This window comes from Bos mutus, chromosome 6, assembly GCF_027580195.1.
Source record: "Bos mutus isolate GX-2022 chromosome 6, NWIPB_WYAK_1.1, whole genome shotgun sequence".
Classification (NCBI taxonomy): Eukaryota; Metazoa; Chordata; class Mammalia; order Artiodactyla; family Bovidae; genus Bos; species Bos mutus.
Genome location: NC_091622.1, coordinates 104,534,979 through 104,556,915, shown reverse-complemented (window position 1 = coordinate 104,556,915; position 21,937 = coordinate 104,534,979). Strand labels below are relative to the sequence as shown.

Here is a 21,937-nt window from a genome sequence, read left to right as displayed (position 1 = left end):
TATCAAAGTAAATTGTTTTAATAGGAATTGGTCAGTTCAAGTTTTAACTTCAAAAGAAAAATGACATGTTTTGAAGGATACTAGGAATTTTTTAAGGATATTCATAAAATCTGCAGATCTGTAACAATGTTATTAATCTTGACTTTTATTATCTTATTCTTGTAATCACCCCATGGAGGTGGGTTTAAACAGAGAACTAGGAACAGGGTCCTTGAAAGCCTCTTTCCTCAGAGGGGTCGTCTTACTTCACACCAAGGTAACAAGTCACTTATACCTGCCCGAAGCAAAATGAACCTGGGGAAACTCCAGTGCTTTTGCAATTTTCAAACTTTCTCCACCTCAATGCCCCCTGTCATCAGCTGCTTGAATTTTTAGACTTCTGCATTACCTGAGTCTGGCTGCTACAACCCATCAGAGGCAAGGGTAGTCCCGGGTTCACGCCTATGTGGCCTCCCTTCACTGTTCTGAGCCTCAGTTTCCTCCTGAGACTGCAAGATGCCTGGTGTGTCTGACATTGAGGAGGACCCCAGCCTGCAACACATCTTAATCTTTTCTTGGGCAGAATACACCCCATCTTCTCTCAAATGCTGTTTGTAAACAGCATCACAGAAAAAGGCCAGCTGACAAAACCAGGAATACTAGAAAGAAATGAATTAAAAAAAAATTTAATGATGTGTCAAAATACATCCCTGGCAGGTTTGGGGAAAGCCAAGTACCAGACTCATCAGACCAAGGGGACAGCAGAACATAGAATTCAATCTTACTCTCAACTTAGACGAAACAAAGCTGTAAAGCCCAAAACAAACATTAGACTGGTTCCGAAGTTCCCGGAGCTCCAATATCATGTGTGTTTGAGTTCAAGTCAAGCTGGCAACTGACCAAAGGGTGGTCTCCGAGCTAAGACCACGGGAAGCATCTGTGGGTTGTGCTTTGCAGTTAGAGCCATGAGGCAACAGCAGACACAGGAGCCATTCTCGCCAGCTGCAATTTCCAATGAAGAGACGCGTGGCCATGACTCTGACCGTCAGAATCGCTGTCTGCTGGCCTTGCTTCACTGCCTTCTCCAGCCCGCTGCTCTCCAGCATTCCGACACAGCCAACCCCGCGTGCTGTGCTGCCAGCAAGTTGTAATGCCAGAGACTCGCAGGTGACGGCTGACATGGAAGGCAGAAGCGAGGACCCACCCCAGTTCAAGTATGTGTTTTCTGTCACATTTCCAAACTCTGCCTTAAAGGCAAGACAGCAAAACTGACAAAGAATAGAAATCCACACAAATCCTGAAGTACTGTGGTGCTCGTACGCACAGATAGTGCTGCATACCCACCCCGCCCCAGGGCGGACAGTGTCGCTTGCTTCTGCTCCTTGCAGCCCCGAGACAGGAAGACGTCCTGGGCTGGACGCAGGGCTCTGCTTTGCCACTAACTGTGTCCTGGGTTTTCTCAGGTGGTGCTGGTGGTAAAGAACCTGCCTGCCAATGCAGAAGGTATAAGAAATGCGGGTTCAGTCCTTGGGTTGGGAAGATCCCCTGGAAAAGGGAATGGCAACCCACTCTATTCTTGCCTGGAGGATCCTATGGACAGAGGAGCCTGGTGGGCTACAGTCCAAAGGGTTGCAAACAGTCGGACATGACTGAAGTGACTTAGCACACCTGCACGTGTTCTAGGTCAAGCTTCACCTTCCCACTTTTTCCCCTTTACTTCCAAAATGTCTAAAGCCGCTCATGGCTCAGAAGTTGTTCTTGCTAACAGCAGTGATGGCAACCACAGAACGGATGCCTCTGGCCTCCAGGTATGGTGCTGTCAGTTTTTCACAAATTAGGTCCTTCAATCGCAACCAGAGAACACCCTTTACTGTTTCAATGTCTGGATGAAAAGAGTGAGGTTCAAAGAGGTTAACAATGGAGAGACCAAGCCAGGGCCTGACTCCAGGCCTGATTCCCAGGAGTCTTCCTTCCTCTGGACACAGTGCCCCTGCATCCAGCCACGACACAGCAGCTTGTCCCCAATCAGACCAGAATGTGGGGAAGGTCTGGGGTAAGCTGGCCCATCTGAGACTTAGAGGCCCACAGCATATCTCCATCTACCCCGCTGCCCTTCCTCCTGTTAATCCCCCCTGGCCTAATCCTTCCAACACTTGTTCCACGTCCCACTCTTGCTTTCACCTCTAGCAAGAGGTATTAAAGATGCTAGTTAACACTGGTTAAAGGGGAGATTCTTTTCTTTTAAATTTTATTCTATTATTTCTTTTAAGTTTTTTTTCTTTTTTATTTACTTGGCTGTGCCGGGTTTTAGTCGCAGCATGCACGATCTTTGATCTTCGTTGCAGCGTGCGGGAATGTGTGATCTGGTTCCCTGACCATGGATGGAGCCCAGCTCACCTGCACCGGGAGCCCAGGGTCTTAGCCACTGGACTACCAGGGACGTCCCAAAGGAGTGATTCTTACCACACATACCAGCTGTTGAGGGACTCATGGGCAAAACCTACTCAGGTATCAGAAAGTGGCCTGGCTCTCCTCTTGCACAGTGAACGAGGGCTGAGACCATCTAAGCAGGGCACTGAAATGGTAATACAGCTAAACAATGGATTAGCTGTATCGTTAATACGGCTGGTTCCCTGTATTTGGTCACAGGCCACACACCCCCAAATCCAGTCACCGATCAATCTGTCTTTGGCTGAAGATGAACTGGGTCAGAGTGGATGGGTCAGACTTACATAGAAACCCTGACTGAAGAGCAGAACTGGCTGGGCAAGGGTTACTACACATAAACAACTGTTTCGACCGCTCCTGGGTGAAACACCACAACTTTAAACATACATTTAAACCACACCAAAAATTAATGCCCGTAAACCCTCTAAATGTTTAGAAAATGACGTGATAAAAACAAACGCTTTCTAGTCTGATCAAGTTACTTTTTGAATTGTCACAGTTGGTACTATTTCCCATACAAGAATATTTTAAGTAAAATAATTTTCACTGCTACAGAATTAGAACTTGGGATAAGAATATATTTTATTTTCTCATAGAAGTTCTACCAAAAATATACTTTTTTCTTAACTTAAAAATACGGCTTTGGAAAGCAAAATTCGAGTTGTTACAATTTGTTACATGTTTTACAAACAACTATGAAAGGAAAGAGGTCAACAGAATGGACTCAATTATTAAATATAAAGATGTTCATTTTACAAGCTTGACCTTGTCCTTTAACAACTTCAGGGTGGGGTTCTTGCTGATTTTCTTGTTGAAGATGACCAGGAGTTCCTCTTCAGATTTGTGATGTTCATTTGTCACTGCATAATACTGAGCTAAAACCTTCACAAAGAAAGACAGTGGTCAAATAGGTATTAGTCCTGAAAATTTAGGAGTGTTGGTTCTCTGGCCCCCAACACAGCGGACAGTGACAAATCAAAGAACCCAGGTGCTGGTTACATGGGGGTGTCCTGCTTGTGGCAATTCACACAGCTGCACACGTGTGACATGTGGCCGCCTGTGTCAGACACCAGCAAAAAAAAATTACAAAGAGGGAAAAAAACACTGTTCTGGAATAATCGAAAGACAGTAACACATCTAGAGCAGTAATTTTCAGATTTAACACTGACGCTGCTCTGGCTGAGGAGGTGTGGGTGGGGGGGGGGGGGTGACGCCATCCCCATCCGCACCCTGAACGGCTAAAAAGGAGAAGCTGGAATGTCACTGAGACATACACACACCTATGTTTACAGCGTGTGTATATATACACTCAAGTTTACAGTGTTTCAGATGTAGAAAAACAGAACAGAATTATACATTTTAAAATAAAGAACTGATTCTCCCCAGCATTATATACCTGATTCGCACCCTTCATACCTTTTTCCTTAGCTTCTTGATTGTTATTTCATTGTCTGGGGCCTGTTTCAGAACTGCTTTAATAGTACCCTTCCAGTTGAATTTACCTACAATGTAGAAAATAATATGTAAAATACTGTGTTTTGTGGTACTACAAAAAGGGTTAAGAAACAGCTGTGTGTGAGAGATCCAGTCTCCCTACACCCCAGTCAACATTTGGTAGTGGTACGACGTTTGTAGAGCAAGTTTTTGGTCTTGATGAAGCCTCATTTCTCCACCACCTATTTGCTACGCAGGATATGAACAAGACCAGAATGAACAGGATGCCACAGTTCTGCGTAGCAGGCACCTGACCTGTCCAATCACAGTGGCCGAGAGGCACTGACTCTCGTCTATAATACTCATTCTCAAAATGAGCAGAAAAACTAAGTATCGTTAAGTACCACCATCCTACAAATTCCTGTAGAAAGACACGAGTTATTTCTAATGAACTCAAGATTTACTAAGGATCTGCTAAGATCAGTTCAGTCGGTTCAATTCAGTCACTCAGTCGTGTCCGACTCTTTGTGACCCCATGAATCACAGCACGCCAGGCCTCCCTGTCCATCACCAACTCCCGGAGTTCACTCAGACTCATGTCCATCGAGTCAGTGATGCCATCCAGCCATCTCATCCTCTGTCATCCCCTTCTCCTCCTGCCCCCAATCCCTCCCAGCATCAGAGTCTTTTCCAATGAGTCAACTCTTCGCATGAGGTGGCCAAACAAAAGAGTTCGAAATGCAGTACTTGGATGCAATCTCAAAAACGACAGAATGATCTCTGTTCGTTTCCAAGGCAAACCATTCAATATCACAGTAATCCAAGTCTATGCCCCAACCAGTAACGCTGAAGAAGCTGAAGTTGAAAGGTTCTATGAAGACCTACAAGACCTTTTAGAACTAACACCCAAAAAAGATGTCCTTTTCATTATAGGGGACTGGAATGCAAAAGTAGGAAGTCAAGAAACACCTGGAGTAACAGGCAAATTTGGCCTTGGAATATGGAATGAAGCAGGGCAAAGGCTAATAGAGTTTTGCCAAGAAAATGCACTGGTCATAGCTAAGATCAAGGGGCTGTGTAAACACAGTAAACAAAGCAAAGATTGACAGCAGGCTAGGACTCATCTAGGGAACCTTTACTTCTGGGAAGATGAAGACGAGTATGCAGAAGGTACATAATTCTGATGAAATGAAAGAAATCAAAGATTTAAATCAACAGACATGCCATGTTCATGGCTTGGAAGACAACACAGTAAATAAAGTGATTGATTCTCCCCAAACTGATCCAATTCCTCTATCATCACAGCAAGACTTTTTATAGATATAGGCAAGATTATTATAAATCTTCTAATTTTGCAACAGAATAAAGTGAGAATAAGCCTACCCCTTTTCAAGACTTTGGATATACCTACTCGAGTCAAGAGTGTGTGGTGGATGGACGGACACACACCAACGAGAGAGAACCCAGAACAGACCCACACCGATGCTGGAGAAAGGCACTTCACTGAGAAAAGACAGCCTTTTTAAATGGTGTGGACCCACTAGACATTGATGAGCAAAGAAATAAACCTTCAACCAAGTTTCATATCTCATAAAAATTAATTCAAAATGCATCATGGACTTGAGTGTAAAATATGCAACTATAAGACCTTTAAGAAAGAAACAGGAAAAAAAAAAAAAAAAACCTCCATGGATTTAAGGCTGGCAAAGAGTTCTCAGATGACTTCAGAAGTATCATCTCTTAAAGGAAAAACTGACAAACGAGGCTTCATCAAGACCAAAAACTTGCTCTACAAATGCAGTACCGCCACCAAATGCTGACCAGGGTGTAGCGAGACTGGATCTCTCACACACTGCTGGTGGGGATACAGCATGGTACAGCTACTCTTGAAAAACCTGGCTGTTTCTTAAAAAACTAAACATGCAAGTAACGTCCCACACAGCCACTGCACCTCCTGAACACTTCTTCCAGAAAACAGGACACAGGAAAATCTCTACGTGAGGGCTTACAGCCACTTTATTCATCAGGACCACGAACCGGAAATAACCCAGATGTCCGTCAACAGATGAATGGATAACCAAGCCGTGGGACACTCACACCACAGACCACTGCTCACAGTGCAGAGGAATGGACTACTGAGATGTGCAGCCACCTGGATGAATCTCCCTAGAATAAGGCTGAGTGAAAAGGGCCAATCTCAAAAGGTTACACAGTGTGAAGTGAAAGTCGCTCAGTTGTGGCCGACTCTTTGCAACCTGATGGACTATACTGTCCATGGAATTCTCCAGGCCAGAATACTGGAGTGGAGATAGCCTTTCCCTTCTCCAGGGGATCTTCCCAACCCAGGTCTTATGCATTGCAGGCGGATTCTTTACCAACAGAGCTATCAGGGAAGCCCATTACACAGTAAATGATGCCATTTATGTCACATTCTGAAATGACACAATTCCGAAATGGAGAGGAAAACGGAGAGCTACATGGAAGTAAGGGATAGGCTGACCTTTGGGGCAGAGGGGGGATGGGGCGAGAGGAGGGTGGGCGTGGCTATAAGAGGGCAGTGGGAGCATTCCCTGCGGGGACAGGAATGTTTGTCTAATATTTGTCTCTTGACTGTTTAAGGTCAGCACCCAGGGAAGTTTTGTCCTACGGTTGTGGGAGGTCTCAGCCGCAGAGGAAACTGGGTAAGGCCACAGAAGGATCCCTGAAGTCTAATTATTTCTTAAAAATGCACGTGAATCTACAATTATCTCAGACCTAAAAATTTTAAGTTAAAAAAAAAAAAACTTCACATATACAAAGTTATAAGCTAAGAAATCTAACTACACTTGGGCAGTTACTGAACTTCCGTGAATAAAGTCTCAAATCCCATTTGGGCCCTTGGGCCTGTTCTTAGTGGCAGGCCTGGGGGAGTGTTCCCGGTCTGACCAATAGGAACAGCTCTGTGGAGAAGACAGCATTTAACAGGAGCCCTGGACTTCCCAGGTGGCTCAGCTGGTAAAGAATCTGCCTGCGGTGTGGGAGACCTGGGTTCAATCCCTGAGTAAGATCCCCCAGAGAAGGGAAAGGCTACCCACTCCAGTATTCTTGGGTTTCACTTGTGGCTCAGCTGATAAAGAATTCACCTGCAATGTTCGATCCCTGAGTTGGGAAGATCCCCTGGAGAAGGGAAAGGCTACCCACTCCAGTATTCTGGCCTGGAGAATTCCATGGACTGTATAGTCCATGGGGTCTTAAGGAGTCGGACAAGACTGAGTGACTTACACTTTCACTTTGGAGTCTGACAAATACACATTCTGGCTGAAAGAGATGGTGGCTGTTGGGCTCCAAGCAAGGGGATACCAGGGACAGACCCAGAGACAGGAGGAGAAACAGTCAAGCCTGTTCTGTACCTTGGACTTCAGGGTACATCTATGGGAGTGATAAGAGTTAGGAACAAGAAGGGGCTTACTTTAAGCTCCAAAGACCATACATGTCTCCAATCCAGACGGCTCTACATTCTATCCTTACAGCTGGAGAGACCCTTGTGAGACTGACTGACAGAGTACTCACTATTACTCTGAAGTCACACCTTGGAGTATGGGTTTTGCTCCAGACTCTTTCCTGTGCATCCAGAGGGCACGACCCACCTGATGGGCCCAACCCTTCCCCTTCTCCCTCAACCTAGAGAGGGCAGAGCTGCAAAGCACAGTAGCCGTACCTTTTGCAGGAGCCTCATGGTTTTCCGGTTCTCCATCCTCAGAATTTTCTGGGGGCTTAATCTTTTTCTTCTTAGAATTTGCTTCAACTAAGTCATTAGGAAGATTAAAAAAAAAAAAAAAAACATATTTCACATTTATAACAGCACCTACCGTTTAATGAGAGGCCTACAGGGCCAAGCCCCTAAAAAAAAAAACCCATCACCTTGCTCATGCCCCCAGGCACCCCAGTCCCGAGACGTGGGGTTTCTCCTCCAAGGCAGATGACAAAATGGGCAGTCGAGAGGTGGTGTCGCCTGCCCCGGACTAAGCCCAGGTTGGCCTGCTCCCAAACCTTATGCTCTTTGCCGCGAGTGGTTTCAAACAGTAAGGTCTGACATATTTTTATCCATCCCCAACTCACAGCTCAAACATTCTTTAACAAACCCTTGGAGCGTAAGTGAGCCACAAACCTTCTGAGTGCTTGCGCTTTCTTTTCCCTGGACCGGCGTCTGCCTGCTCCCCCACCTCGGTGCCTCCATCCACCGCCCCATCCTGGGCGCGCTCGGCCTTGCTCTTCTTCCTCTGGCTCTTCGTCCCTGAGGAGCCATCGGCTGCCTCCTGCTCGGCCTCCTGTGCTGCTTTGCGCTTTTTAGGCTTCTGACTCTTTGCGTTCTCCTGGTGGTTTTCTAGTCTTAGTTCTTTCTTTTCTTTTTTTGTATTCTTCTGCCGTTCTGCCTTCCTTTCTCTCTTATTCTTCTTGGCCTCTGCTGGCTCTTCAGTGCTGCTGTTTGCTTTGGAGGACGGGACGTCGGCATTGTTCTCTGCACACGGCTTGGTCACTGGCTCTGGCGGCTGCGGATCTGGCCCCTTACCAACAGGTTCCTTATTATTAAGCAAAACCAAGACACACATAAATACTCATTCCAGACACATATCATTGTGTGTATCTACTGAATAAATTCCTCTAAGGAAACTGTTATTACTTACCATTTTATAACTGCGACCCTCACCCCCGCCCCATTGCTCACATGTAGCAGTTAATACACAAAATGAATAAAACTACCCCCAGCCCACATTCCTCTCTGCCTTTAACAGATATTTTCATTCCACTAGAAAAATGAAGGATCTCTATGTCACGGAAAAGTCAGACCTTTAATTCTGGCTCAATAGCCGCCTGTTACGTAGAAGACAGACATGTAGGTGTGGCAGAAACCACCAGATTTATGCATCTGCAGGCCTGGGTTCAAGTTCCAGCTCTGTTCACTAGCCAGGTGACTCAGAGCAAGTTATTTATCTGCTTCAAACCTATTTCCTCATCTATAAACAAAAAGGTAGTGACACCTACCTAACACAGTTTATGTACAAATAAAATGAGAAAAGCTAAGCTTGAGAAAGCAGCTGGATGTACAGGAAGAGTTTTGTAAACTCCTGAGTACTAGACAGAGGTGCCCTTATCACCATCACTGTTCAGATGGATGGCTACCCTGAGAGGAATGTCAGGGAGGGACACCTGGGCGGAATGTCAAGAATGGTAAGTAAGGAACCATGGAAATACGCGCTGGAATAAGACAAACTTCCTATTTACTGCCCCACCTGACTCAAACCGAGTGACTTCAGCACAGCCAGCCCCACTGCCTGCTGCACTCTGACTATAAATATGCTACGGCTTCCACGCCTGCCCCTTCCTAAGAGAGGACGTGGAGCAATTCACTGAACTGCTCCGCAAGCCCTGATGCATCTGCAGGGTTGGGGCCGCTGCAGGGGTCCTGCAAACCCTGGGACTCACGGTCAAGCTCCATCTCTGTTAAGTAACTGGCCAGGTGGTAGTCCTCCTCCTTTCAGAGGCGAGGTCACGAGGGGACCAAATGGAGGAGGACTGGCTTTCACTCCTGTACAAGCACTCTGCTGAGGTCACGTGGCCCGTGAGACCCAGTCATAGGCTCAAAGAGTAGTATTTGGGTATTGAGACTAAACAACTGGAGTTTTTTCAGTAAGAATTCAGAGATCAAATCATCCAGGCACATGCCGGGGAGGCAGGCGATGAGCTCAGAAAGGACTCAAGAGGAAGGGGGACCAGGACACCTCGCCCTGTCCTACAAGTTCCGTCCTATGGTACAGTGTGTTGTGAGCAGCAACCCACCAGGGTCAGAGCACCGCAGCCCCAGGCCTGACCCCTTCAGCCCAGTCTCCAGCTGCTGCCCTGCCTCCACTTCCTAACCAAGTCCGCCCCCTGCACTCCAGCTTCTAGGAGAGAGGGGAGACAGGAGGGAGGGAAGGAAGGAGGGAGGGAGACACACACTCACCCAACCAGCAGCCACTCAATCAATGAGTGAACAAACTCACATCCCACCAGCTTCCTACTTCGTTCCAGACTCTCCTCCAACGTGGTCTCCTTAGACACGATTTCACTGCCTCTGTCCTGACAGCGAGACTCTCCCCTCCTTCACTCTCTGCCCTGTCCTTTGCCTCCCATTTCTTCCTGGCCTGTGTCACCACCTGACATCACAGCATCAGCTCTTAGAGCAGCTGTCGGTCTCTCCTGCCAGAATGCAGCTCTGGAGGGAGGGACCCAGGTCCAAGGATGGCTGGGTCCACAGTTACCAGGTGCCGCTGTGCACTGGGGCAGTGAGTGTTTCACCTGAGAAGGATACAAAGCCTCCAGCCCAGCACCCCCAGGGCCTTGGCACCATCTCCACCTCCAACTCCAGGACATGCTGGGACATTCACTGCCCAAAAGCAATGACAAGCTGCATTTTACAGAGCTCAGAGTTTACCACGAGCTGCTTACTGGTTATCTTATTTAATTCTTATATATTCACAGCTTCAAAAATGAAATTGGAAAACTCTATTTTTTGAACTCTGGAGTTAAGCTAAATAACCACAGACTTTTATGACTGTTAGCTAAAATAATGGAAGTGAGAGTGAAAGTCACTCAGTCACGTCCAACCCTTTGCAACCCCATGGACTATACAGCGCGTGGAATTCTCCAGGCCAGAATACTGGAGTGGGTAGCCTTTCCCTTCTCCAGGGGATCTTCCCAACCCAGGGATCGAAGCCAGGTCTCCCGCATTGCAGGCGGATTCTTTACCAGCTGAGCCACAAGGGAAGCCCCAAATAATGGAAATAACCTTTAAAAAAATAGGTGCCACACAAGTGCCAATTGAATGATTGGTTACAAGGTTTCAAGGGCCCATTCGTGTGTTTAGAGACAAATGCTAGATGCACTGCCAAGAGAAAGTTTCATTTTTTATCCCAATTTGTGGTCACAACTGTTCTCTCTGCATAAAGCACATCAACAGCGGACAACTGTGAGGAGAATAGAAGCCCAGTTGGACCCCACTGTTGTTTTGAAACACTAATGATGTCTTCAGATGGGATATAAGCTCCAAGTAGGGGCAAAGTGCAACTGAGTTAATGAGAAAAAATGTTGAACAACGGAAGCAAGGACATGCCTACAAGACGTCACACCACAACTTTCTGCAGGTGTATTCCACATCTGGGGCCTCTCGGATCAAAGCATCTTCTCGGAAGGTGGTCTACTGATGTGTTCCAAGCAATCCCTCTGGCCACTGGAAGGAAGGAGACCAGCACCTACCGAGCGCCCACGCCCTGCTGGGCACGAGCTGGGAGGCTTGTACTCCCTCATCTGCTTTAATACTAGGACACGATCCCTCACCCCACACCTACCAGAATACCTGGTCACCCTCTCTTGTTCTCACCCTGTTTATTTTTCCTTCCTGCCACGATCACCCACCTGAGATGTTTTTCTGTTTTTCGTTCAGGGCCTGACTCGTATTGGGCACAGTAAGTACTGAGTCTTTTGTGTTGTCGCTTAGTTGCTAAGTCACGTCCGACTCTTTTGCGACCCCATGGACTGTGTAGCCCACCAGGCTCCTCTGTCCACGGGATTTCCCAGGCAAGGATACTGGAGTGGATTGCCATACCCTCCTCCAGGGGATCGCCCCGACCCAGGGATCCAACCCAGGTCTCCCGTACCGCAGGCAGATTCTTTCCACTGAGCCATCTGGGAAGCCCCTACTTAGTCTAACGATCCACCTCTATTTAAGACAAGGAAACGAAGGCTCAGAGAGGTTAAATAAAATGCCCAAGAGCAAACGCCTGGCAAATAGCAAAGTAGGGATTCAAATCGGGTTTGTCAGAAACCCAAAGCCCCTGTTCTTTTCCAATCATCCCACTACTTGATGTCTAAGCCGATCAAGTCTAGTCAGCTGGTACTGTTATCAAAGATCGGGATTAAATACCTTTCTCTGCACAATAAGGAAATCTTCTCTGCAGTGCACTCAGTGTATTCCTTCCCATTAATGAAGGCACAAAGAGGCTCTCTGAAAAAGAAGGCTGTCTTGACCTCCAAAGATAAGACATTCCCGTTTCATTTTTACTAACCACTTTTGCCACACTGCAAGTCTAGAGTGAGATTGGACTTACACTGCTGGAAGCTTCGGAAAAGATATTCCACACCTGCTCCAGGATAGATTCATTATGAACTTTTAAACTGTTCTTCATCCAATTCTGTATGGGTGAAAAAGAAAAAAGAAAAAACCCCACTTATCCCATATGCGGAAGTGCCCATATCCCCTCCGTCAGGGAAGTCCAGTCAAATACATACCTGAAATTTTGCCCTTTTCCTGGGAACGTTGTCAAAACCACTAATTTGCTCTAATAGTTCCCTCACTTTGGGGCTGACATTGGGTCTTTTTATTAATTCATGAATTTTCTACAGAAAAGGAAGATAAAAGCAATAAACAATCGACAGATGAGTTTCATGAAAGTCAAACTGCTGGGTTCACACCTCAAGTCCAGATTCTGGGTTAATGTCTATGTTTACAGATTCAACAGAGTGCTCAAAGGCCAGAGCAATTTATTGTTGCTGTTCAGTTGCTAAGTCATGTCTGACTTTTGGTGACCCCATGGACCGCAGCCCGCCAGGCTTCCCTCTGCTTCACTATCTCCCCGAGACTAAGGCAAGAAATAAAAGGCATCCACACTGGAAAGAAAGAAGTAAAATGATCTCTGTCCCCAGACAACATGGTCTTACATGTCAAAAACCCAAAAGATTTCACAGAAAGAATCTTTAGGACTAAGTTCAGCGGTTGCAGGATACAAAAAAATCAACACTCAAAAATCAAGCTGCATTTCTCTACACTAATAAAGAACAAATTGGAGAGGAAATTAATAAACAATTCCACTTATAATACTATCTAATACTATCAAAAAGAATAAAATACTTAGGGATAAACTTAACTAACCAACGAGGTAAAATACATATAAACTGAAAACTAAAAAACACTGCTGAGAGAAATTAAAGAAGATACAAGGAAACAGAAAGACATCCCATGTTCAAGAACTGAAGACAATATTAAAATGTCAATACTATTCAAAGAGAGCTACAGGTTCAGATGTAACCTCTATCAAAAGATGAAACAGTCCTGGAGATGGATGGTGGTGATGGCTGTACAACACTGTGAATGTACTTGGTTGCATGGGATACATTTATTTTTGTCTTCCCAGGCTACTCAAGAAGGCAGGTGACAGATGAAACTGCTTGATGAATTAGGAAGACCTTACCTGAATCCAAGCCTGCTGTTTAACATCGCCTTTGTGGGTTTTACCTTCATACCCTTTGCCACCATACTTCTGATCTTCACTTATGCATTTCACATGGTTTTTATAGTCATCGCCCCTTAAAGTGAGAAAGTTCCACCGTTAGAATGATTCCCAAATCGGAGTCTGTGCAAAGCTAGCATGCAGTCCACACTTACCTTCCCATCTGTGCTCTGCATGACCACCCCACCCCTTTCACTTACTACGCTGATAACCTCCTGGTCACATCACATTTCCTTCCTCCCAACTGTTCAAATCCCACCACCAAACTTTCCACCCATTTTTATATACAAATGTCTTAAAATCATATTGATGCGCACTATTTTTTTTTAAGTCATAAGCGAATAGTCATAAATAAAAAAGAATTCTCTGCAACAGGGTGGCTTTAAGTTACAAAACCTGTAGGGTTTCCTGGTAATATATAGCAAACAATCAATCATCAGCTGTAGACTAAGTTAAAAGGTGGTATAAAATGGTAGTTATCAGGTCATGAGAAAGTTCTGGATCTTGGGAGTCTTGGAAAAAAAGGACACTCGATTCTGTCTTATATGATCGTTTGAAGCTCTACAGGGTCCTCAGGGAAACACTGGGAAGAAGTCAGGGGCAAAGTCCCTCAAGGAGAAACAGCCCAATTTTCACCTGTTCTGTATATCCTTCCTCCTAGGATTAGGTACGAAAAAAGACTTTATCACCTTCCAAACATTTTTTTTTTTTTTTAATCACTGCTTTAGAATGAAATTAAAAGGGACTGTTTGCAAATATCTCTCAAATGCTACAGAGGCCAGTAGGGCCCACGTGCCAAAAGCTGAACCCTCTGAAGCTGAAGGCAATCAGTGTAAGAATGAGGGTAGCCAACTGCAGACAACCCTCCCTGAGAAACACTGGATGGGCAGGACCCACCCTGCCCCGTCTCCTCAGTCCTCTCCTCTCCAGAGACCCCTTCACTGGAAGCACCTGCCTCACTCGGGGCCAGGGGCTTCACTCCCCCCATCAGCTCTGATTTTCTGGGGGAGGACGAGTCTCTTCTCCCAGGGATCTCCACTGTGAATGCATAACTTCATTTTTGGGTCTGTAAATCCATCGCTTCCCTGTGATCAGCACAGCACACCCAGAAACCCTGCTCTGCATGCTCACCTCCCTGGCTCCGGTAATGGTGCCAAGGACAGGTCAGCAAGTGCCATGGACTCATCAGATTATGACCAAACCCGCAACTTCCTTTTTTTCTGAGTCTTCTCTTTGCATCAGCTTTAAAGAGCAAATGGTCCTGGCAGGCACTACATTTTTTTCTTAATTTTCTTTCCTCAAATTTGCCTCTTGCTCTTTTTTTTTTTTAAATGCTTTGTGGAACCAACGATCCCATAACTGGTCTGGACATTTAGTACAAATCCACACGGACTTACCAGAAGTCTTTGCCACAGTCGATGCAGGAAAGACATTCACAGTTTCGGCAAAGAGCCACGTGCTTTTCCACTTGTACCTTCTTCACTGATTCACCACATGCATTGCATGTAAAAAATACCATTTTTAGCTAAATGATTAAATATTTTTTTTTACCCAAGATGGGTTTTAAGCCCTGTCCTAAAAAAAAATTAAAAAGGAAAAAAGATAATTATCATTGTAATGTGAAACTTCTTTTCCAAATATATGAAAATAACACAATAGAATCAAAGCTGATTCATAATCTACATTAACCTTTACCATCATCTAAGTAAAACTGTATTCAACAATATTCACACGGCTGAAAACTGGTTGAGTGTGTGCTCACCATGCGCTGGGCTTTATTCTAAAAGCTTTACGTCTATGGACTTCATTAACCCTCACAGCAACCCTATGAGGGAAGGACTCTCGTCGTTCACAATTTACTCATGGTATTGGGACTCAGACTAAGGAAACTGTCCAAAGTCACGCAGTAGCAGAACCAGGATTTAAACTTGGCAGGCTGGCTCTAGAGATGAAGTTTGGGGATGTCATGTGCAATATCCTACTTTTTCCAATAACTTTAAGTGCACACATGCAGTCTCTTTCTCTCTACTGCCTCTAGGTGAGCACTTAAAAGTACTCCAAGTTTCCAAATACAATAAGAACACAGCCAAAGGGGAATCATGGAAAGTTCACAAAGTGGAGAAGAGACCTAAAACTCATTCCTATAAGCACAAACAGCACTCATACAGGCATAACCGTGTATCCACAGGTGTTAAAAATGCAGATGTGCGCATCAGTTTCAGCAGACAGGAGCAGATGTGGTCCCCTGTTGGCTCAATCAGAAACCACAGAACCCTTCCAGGTGTCCCAATGCTGGGTGCTGAACTACTGGAGTGGGTTCCCAAACCCAGGCGTCTGGAGCACTGCCCCGTGATTCAGTGGGTCCATACCTACACATAACTACCATTTAAAAAGTTCATGGAGGTGCTACTGCCCTCAACAAAACACAAATTCATTTAAAAGTGTGCTAGAAATCACTGTAACTTTCCAAGATTCAGTTCAGTTGCTCAGTTGTGTCCGACTCTTTGCAACCCCATGGACTGCAGCACACCAGGTTTCCCTGTCCATCACCAACTCCTGGAGCTTGCTCAAACTCATGTCCATCGAGTAGGTGATACCATCCAACCATCTCATTCTCTGTCACCCACTTCTGCTCCCACCTTCAATCTTTCCCAGCATCAAGGTCTTTTTCTATAAGTAACTTCTTCACATCAGGTGGCCAAAATATTGGAGCTTTAGCATCAATCCTTCCAATGAATATTCAGGACTGATTTCCTTTAGGATTGACTGGTTTGATCTCCCTGCAGTCCAAGAGACTCTCAAGAGTCTTCTTCAACACCACAGTTCAAAAGCATCAGTTCTTTGGCACTCAGCTTTCTTTATAGTCCAACTCTCACATCCATACATGACGACTGGAAAAACCATAGCTTTGACTAGAAGGACCTTTGTTGGCAAAGTAATGTCTCTGCTTTTTAATATGCTATCTAGGTTGGTCATAGCTTTCCTTTCAAGGAACAAGCATCTTTTAATCTCATGGCTGCAGTCACCATTGGCAGAGATTTTTGGAGCCAAGGAAAAAAAGTTTGTCACTGTTTCCACTATTTTCCCATCTACTTGCCATGAAGTGATGGGATTCAATGCCATGATCTTGGTTTTTTGAATGTTGAGTTTTAAGCCAGCCTTTTCACTTTCCTCTTTCACCTTCATCAAGAGGTTCTTCAGTTCCTCTTCACTTTCTGCCATAAGGGTGACGTCATCTGCATTTTTGAGGTTATTGATATTTCTCCCAGCAATCCTGATTCCAGCTTGTGCTTCATCCAGCCCACCATTTTGCATGATGTACTCTGCATATAAGTTAAATAAGCAGAGTGACAATATATAGCCTCGACATACTACCTTCCCAATTTAGAACCAGTCCATTGTTCCATGTCCGGTTCTAACTGTTGCTTCTTGACCTGCATACAGATTTCTCAGGAGGCAGGTAAGGTGGTCTGGTACTCCCATCTCTTGAAGAATTTTCCAGTTTGATGTGATCCACACAGTCAAAGACTTTGGCATAGTCAATAAAGCAGAAGTAGATGTTTTTCTGGAACACTCTTGCTTTTTCAATGATCCAAAGTATGTGGGCAATTTGATCTCTGGTTCCTCTGCCTTTTCTAAATCCAGCTGGAACATTTGGAAGTTCTCAATTCACATACTGTCGAAGATATGTTTGGAGAATTTTGAGCATTACTTTACTAGCATGTGAGATGAGTAGAATTGTGCAGTAGTTTTAGCATTCTTTGGCATTGCCTTTCTTTGGGATTAGAATGAAAACTGACTTTTTCCAGTCCTGTAGCCACTGCTGCGTTTTCCAAATTGGCTGGCAATTGAATGCAGCACTATACATGACCACTGGAAAAACCATAGCCTTGACTAGACGGACCTTTGTTGGCAAAGTGATGTCTGTGCTTTTCAATATGCAATCTAGGTTGATCATAACTTTCCTTCCCAGGAGTAAGCGTCTTTTAATTTCATGGCTGCAGTCACCATCTGTAGTGATTTTGGAGCCCAAAAAGATAAAGTCTGACACTGTTTCCACTGTTTCCCCATCTATTTGCCATGAAGTGATGGGACCAGATGCCATGATCTTCGTTTTCTGAATGTTGAGCTTTTTTTTTTTTTTATTCTTCCAATTTTATTTTTAAACTTTACATAATTGTATTAGTTTTGCCAAATATCAAAATGAATCCGCCACAGGTATACATGTGTTCCCCATCCCGAACCCTCCTCCTCCTCCCTCCCCATACCATCCCTCTGGGCCGTCCCAGTGCACCAGCCCCAAGCATCCAGCATCATGCATCGAACCTGGACTGGCAACTCATTTCCTACATGATATTTTACATGTTTCATTGCCATTCTCTCAAATCTTCCCACCCTCTCCCTCTCCCACAGAGTCCATAAGACTGTTCTATACATCAGTGTCTCTTTTGCTGTCTCGCATACGGGTTATTGTTACCATCTTTCTAAATTCCATATATATGCGTTAGTATACTGTATTTATGTTTTTCCTTCTGGCTTACTTCACTCTGTATAATAGGCTCCAGTTTCATCCACCTCATTAGAACTGATTCAAATGTATTCTTTTTAATGGCTGAGTAATACTCCATTGTGTATATGTACCACAGCTTTCTTATCCATTCATCTGCTGATGGACATCTAGGTTGCTTCCATGTCTTGGCTATCATAAACAGTGCTGCGATGAACATTGGGGTACACGTGTCTCTTTCCTTCTGGTTTCCTCAGTGTGTATGCCCAGCAGTGGGGTTGCTGGATCATAAGGCAGTTCTATTTCCAGTTTTTTAAGGAATCTCCACACTGTTCTCCATAGTGGCTGTACTAGTTTGCATTCCCACCAACAGTGTAAGAGGGTTCCCTTTCTCCACACCCTCTCCAGCATTTATTATTTGTAGACTTTTGGATCGCAGCCATTCTGACTGGCGTGAAATGGTACCTCATAGTGGTTTTGATTTGCATTTCTCTGATAATGAGTGATGTTGAGCATCTTTTCATGTGTTTGTTAGCCATCTGTATGTCTTTTTGGAGAAATGTCTATTTAGTTCTTTGGCCCATTTTTTGATTGGGTCGTTTATTTTTTCTGGAGTTGAGCTGTAGGAGTTGCTTGTATATTTTTGAGATTAGTTGTTTGTCGGTTGCTTCATTTGCTATTATTTTCTCCCATTCTGAAGGCTGTCTTTTCACCTTGCTAATAGTTTCCTTTGATGTGCAGAAGCTTTTAAGGTTAATTAGGTCCCATTTGTTTATTTTTGCTTTTATTTCCAATATTCTGGGAGGTGGGTCATAGAGGATCCTGCTGTGATGTATGTCGGAGAGTGTTTTGCCTATGTTCTCCTCTAGGAGTTTTATAGTTTCTGGTCTTACGTTTAGATCTTTAATCCATTTTGAGTTTATTTTTGTGTATGGTGTTAGAAAGTGTTCTAGTTTCATTCTTTTTACAAGTGGTTGACCAGATTTCCCAGCACCACTTGTTAAAGAGATTGTCTTTAATCCATTGTATATTCTTGCCTCCTTTGTCGAAGATAAGGTGTCCATATGTGCGTGGATTTATCTCTGGGCTTTCTATTTTATTCCATTGATCAATATTTCTGTCTTTGTGCCAGTACCATACTGTCTTGATAACTGTGGCTTTGTAGTAGAGCCTGAAGTCAGGTAGGTTGATTCCTCCAGTTCCATTCTTCTTTCTCAAGATCGCTTTGGCTATTCGAGGTTTTTTGTATTTCCATACAAATTGTGAAATTATTTGTTCTAGCTCTGTGAAGAATACTGTTGGTAGCTTGATAGGGATTGCGTTGAATCTATAAACTGCTTTGGGTAGTATACTCATTTTCACTATATTGATTCTTCCTGAATGTTGAGCTTTAAGCCAACTTTTTTACTCTCCTCTTTCACTTTCATCAAGAGGCCTTTGAGTTCCTCTTCACTTTCTGCCATAAGGGTGGTGTCATCTGCATACCTGAGGTGACTGATATTTCTCCCGGCAACCTTGATTCCAGCTTGGGCTTCTTCCAGCCCAGCGTTTCTCATGATGTACTCTGCACACAAGTTAAATAAGCAGGGTGACAATATACAGCCTTGACAAACTCCTTTTCCTATTTGGAACCAGTCTGTTGTTCCATGTCCAGTTCTAACTGTTGCTTCCTGACTTGCATACAGGTTTCTCAAGAGGCAGGTCAGGTGGTCTGGTAGTCCCATCTCTTTCAGAATTTCCGACAGTTTATTGTGATCCACACAGTCAAAGGCTTTGGCATAGTCAATAAAGCAGAAATAGATGTTTTTCTGGAACTCTCTTGCTTTTTCCATGATCCAGCGGATGTTGGCAATTTGGTCTCTGGTTCCTCTGCCTTTTCTAAAACCAGATTGAACATCTGGAAGTTCACGGTTCACGTATTGCTGAAGCCTGGCTTGGAGAATTTTGAGCATTACTTTACTAGCGTGTGAGATGAGTGTAATTGTGTGGTAGTTTGAGCATTCTTTGGCATTGCCTTTCTTTGGGATTGGAGTGAAAACTGACCTTTTCCAGTCCTGTGGCCACTGCTGAGTTTTCCAAATTTGCTGGCATATTGAGTGCAACACTTTCACAGCATCATCTTTCAGGATTTGAAATACCTCAACTGGAATTCCATCACCTCCACTAGCTTTGTTCGTAGTGGTGCCTTCTAAGGCCCACTTGACTTCACATTCCAGCATATCTGGCTCTAGGTCAGTGATCATACCATCGTGATTATCTTGGTCATGAAGATCTTTTTTGTATAGTTCTTCTGTGTATTTTTGCCACCTCTTCTTAATATCTTCTGCTTCTGTTAGGTCCATACCATTTCTGTCCTTTATCGAGCCCATCTTTGCATGAAATGTTCCCTTGGTAACTCTAATTTTCTTGGAGAGATCTCTAGTCTTTCCATTCTGTTATTTTCCTCTATTTCTTTGCATTGATCGCTGAGGAAGGCTTTCTTATCTCTTCTTGCTATTCTTTGGAACTCTGCATTCAGATGCGTGTATCTTACCTTTTCTCCTTTGCTTTTCACTTCTCTTCTTTTCACAGCTATTTGTAAGGCCTCCCCAGGCAGCCATTTTGCTTTTTTGCATTTCTTTTCCATGGAGATGTTCTTGATCCCTATCTCCTGTATAATGTCAGGAACCTCAGTCCATAGTTCATCAGGCATTCTATCAGATCTAGTCCCTAAAATCTATTTCTCACTTCCACTGTATAATCATAAGGGATTTGATTTAGGTCATACCTGAATGGTCTTACTATTCTTAAAAAAAATTCCTTCACAAACATATACACACAGACCTAAACCCCACTGACATCATCACCACCAAAACTGCCCACCTTAAGGGCCAACCTGTCAACAGCCTCCAGTGAGCCCTGAGACCTGAAGCAAGTCATTGTCACCTAGGGACTTAAGTTCTTCAGGCTGTGAAACAATGCATTAGGCCAACTAGGCTAGCTCTGAGCTCCTCCCAAGAGGAAAACTCCAAGAAACCAGGGGCATGGTGAAAGGGAAAGACAGACAAGCACACACTGTACACCATCACGCAGAAGCTCCTGACTGCAGGGTATACAGTCAGGCAGGATCTCTCCCTTGCTCTGCAAAGACTCTCAAGGAAGGTACATCCATCTCCACTTGACAGATGAGCCAAGGCCCACAGAAGCTGAGTGGTGTCTCTCAAACCCCAAGTTCCAGTCTCACACCCTCCCCACATACTACATCAACAGCAGTGGTTTAAACAGCATCTGTTCACTGGTGTAATAACTACCTGTGGAAGCCGACACGTCAGGCACTACGTTAGGCACCGGGGGGACTGAGGGTGCTGTGTGAATAAATCCCAGGTAGGCACTCTGCGAGAATGGTAGGCTTGCAAGCACTCAAACTCCACCTCATGCCTCTAACCTCTCCACAAAGGCAGGGGCTGCAGAAATCCGGACATTGACGGATCATCTACTATGTGCCAAGCTCTGGCTCCTGTAATACTCACAAGAATCCTCTGAGTTAGGTAGGTTCTATTATTATTTCCTTTTGACAGACCAGGCACAAAGGGGTTCAATAACTGTCAACAAGCTACACGTGCAGTTGGTGGCAAACCTGGATTCACAACGCAGCTACTCCCGGCCCTAAAGCCCCGCGCTCTCAACCATGCCCTAAGGGCCTCCTCCTTGGGGATCGAGCTCCCCAAGACTCAAAGAAGGCAAGTGCCTCGTCCCCAATATGCCGCAAGCCTGCACAACGCAGTCCGGTGGGGGAACCAACCAACCATCCCGGCTGGAACCCCCTCTACGGGTTCCCAGCACGACTTTTCCATTTTAAAACCCGGAGGAACTGGTCATTCTAACTCCAGGACTCCTTCCATTTCCCCCAGAGCACGAATGAAACTTGAATGCATTTCTTTCTTCCATGAGTTTAAGCCAAAGGAAAGACTCTCTAACGGTGGAAACGCAGGCAACGGCCACTGCGCCCACCCTACCCCGCTCCACCCCCAGCCCCACAGCTTGAGCTCCAGCCCCACAGGTCGGACCTCTGGGCCACCGCCCCTCACCTCTCAGCCAGCGCCCGCCAACGGTTTCAACCCGCCGAGAAAGGAGCACGTGGAATCGCGGTTTCCCGCAAGGCTCTATAACCTGCGCCTCCCTCCAGGGCTTCCGCGCGCAGAATTCGCTTCGGAGGCGCCCCGCGCGCCTGCGCGCCGCGACCACACCTCCTGGCGGAAGTGACGCAACCGGAAGCCAGAGGGCGGGT

At 45.1% G+C, this 21,937-nt stretch overlaps 1 protein-coding gene across 1 annotated transcript; it reads right to left on the bottom strand.

The window, feature by feature from the left end:
• Positions 1-726: 726 nt before the first annotated feature.
• LYAR (Ly1 antibody reactive) lies at positions 727-21,894 on the bottom strand. The gene is made up of 9 exons (XM_005893195.3): positions 21,738-21,894; positions 14,561-14,738; positions 13,125-13,239; positions 12,166-12,273; positions 11,985-12,068; positions 8,009-8,420; positions 7,559-7,645; positions 3,844-3,929; positions 727-3,309 (listed from the first exon to the last, which is right to left on the bottom strand). The coding sequence occupies exons 2-9, from the start codon at positions 14,680-14,682 to the stop codon at positions 3,175-3,177; spliced, it is 1,149 nt and encodes a 382-aa protein (XP_005893257.2). The 5' UTR covers positions 14,683-14,738; positions 21,738-21,894; the 3' UTR covers positions 727-3,174.
• Between the last annotated feature and the right edge of the window lie 43 nt (positions 21,895-21,937).

What these genes read in the sequence shown, in the direction of transcription:
- LYAR (XM_005893195.3), bottom strand. Translation starts at nt 14,682, where the DNA reads ATGGTATTTTTTACATGCAATGCATGTGGTGAATCAGTGAAGAAGGTA. An exon ending in GGAAAAGGGCAAAATTTCAG is followed by an intron (nt 12,069 to 12,165) that starts GTATGTATTTGA and finishes TCACCCATACAG; the next exon opens with AATTGGATGAAGAACAGTTT. An exon ending in TTTCCGAAGCTTCCAGCAGT is followed by an intron (nt 8,421 to 11,984) that starts GTAAGTCCAATC and finishes CTTAATAATAAG; the next exon opens with GAACCTGTTGGTAAGGGGCC.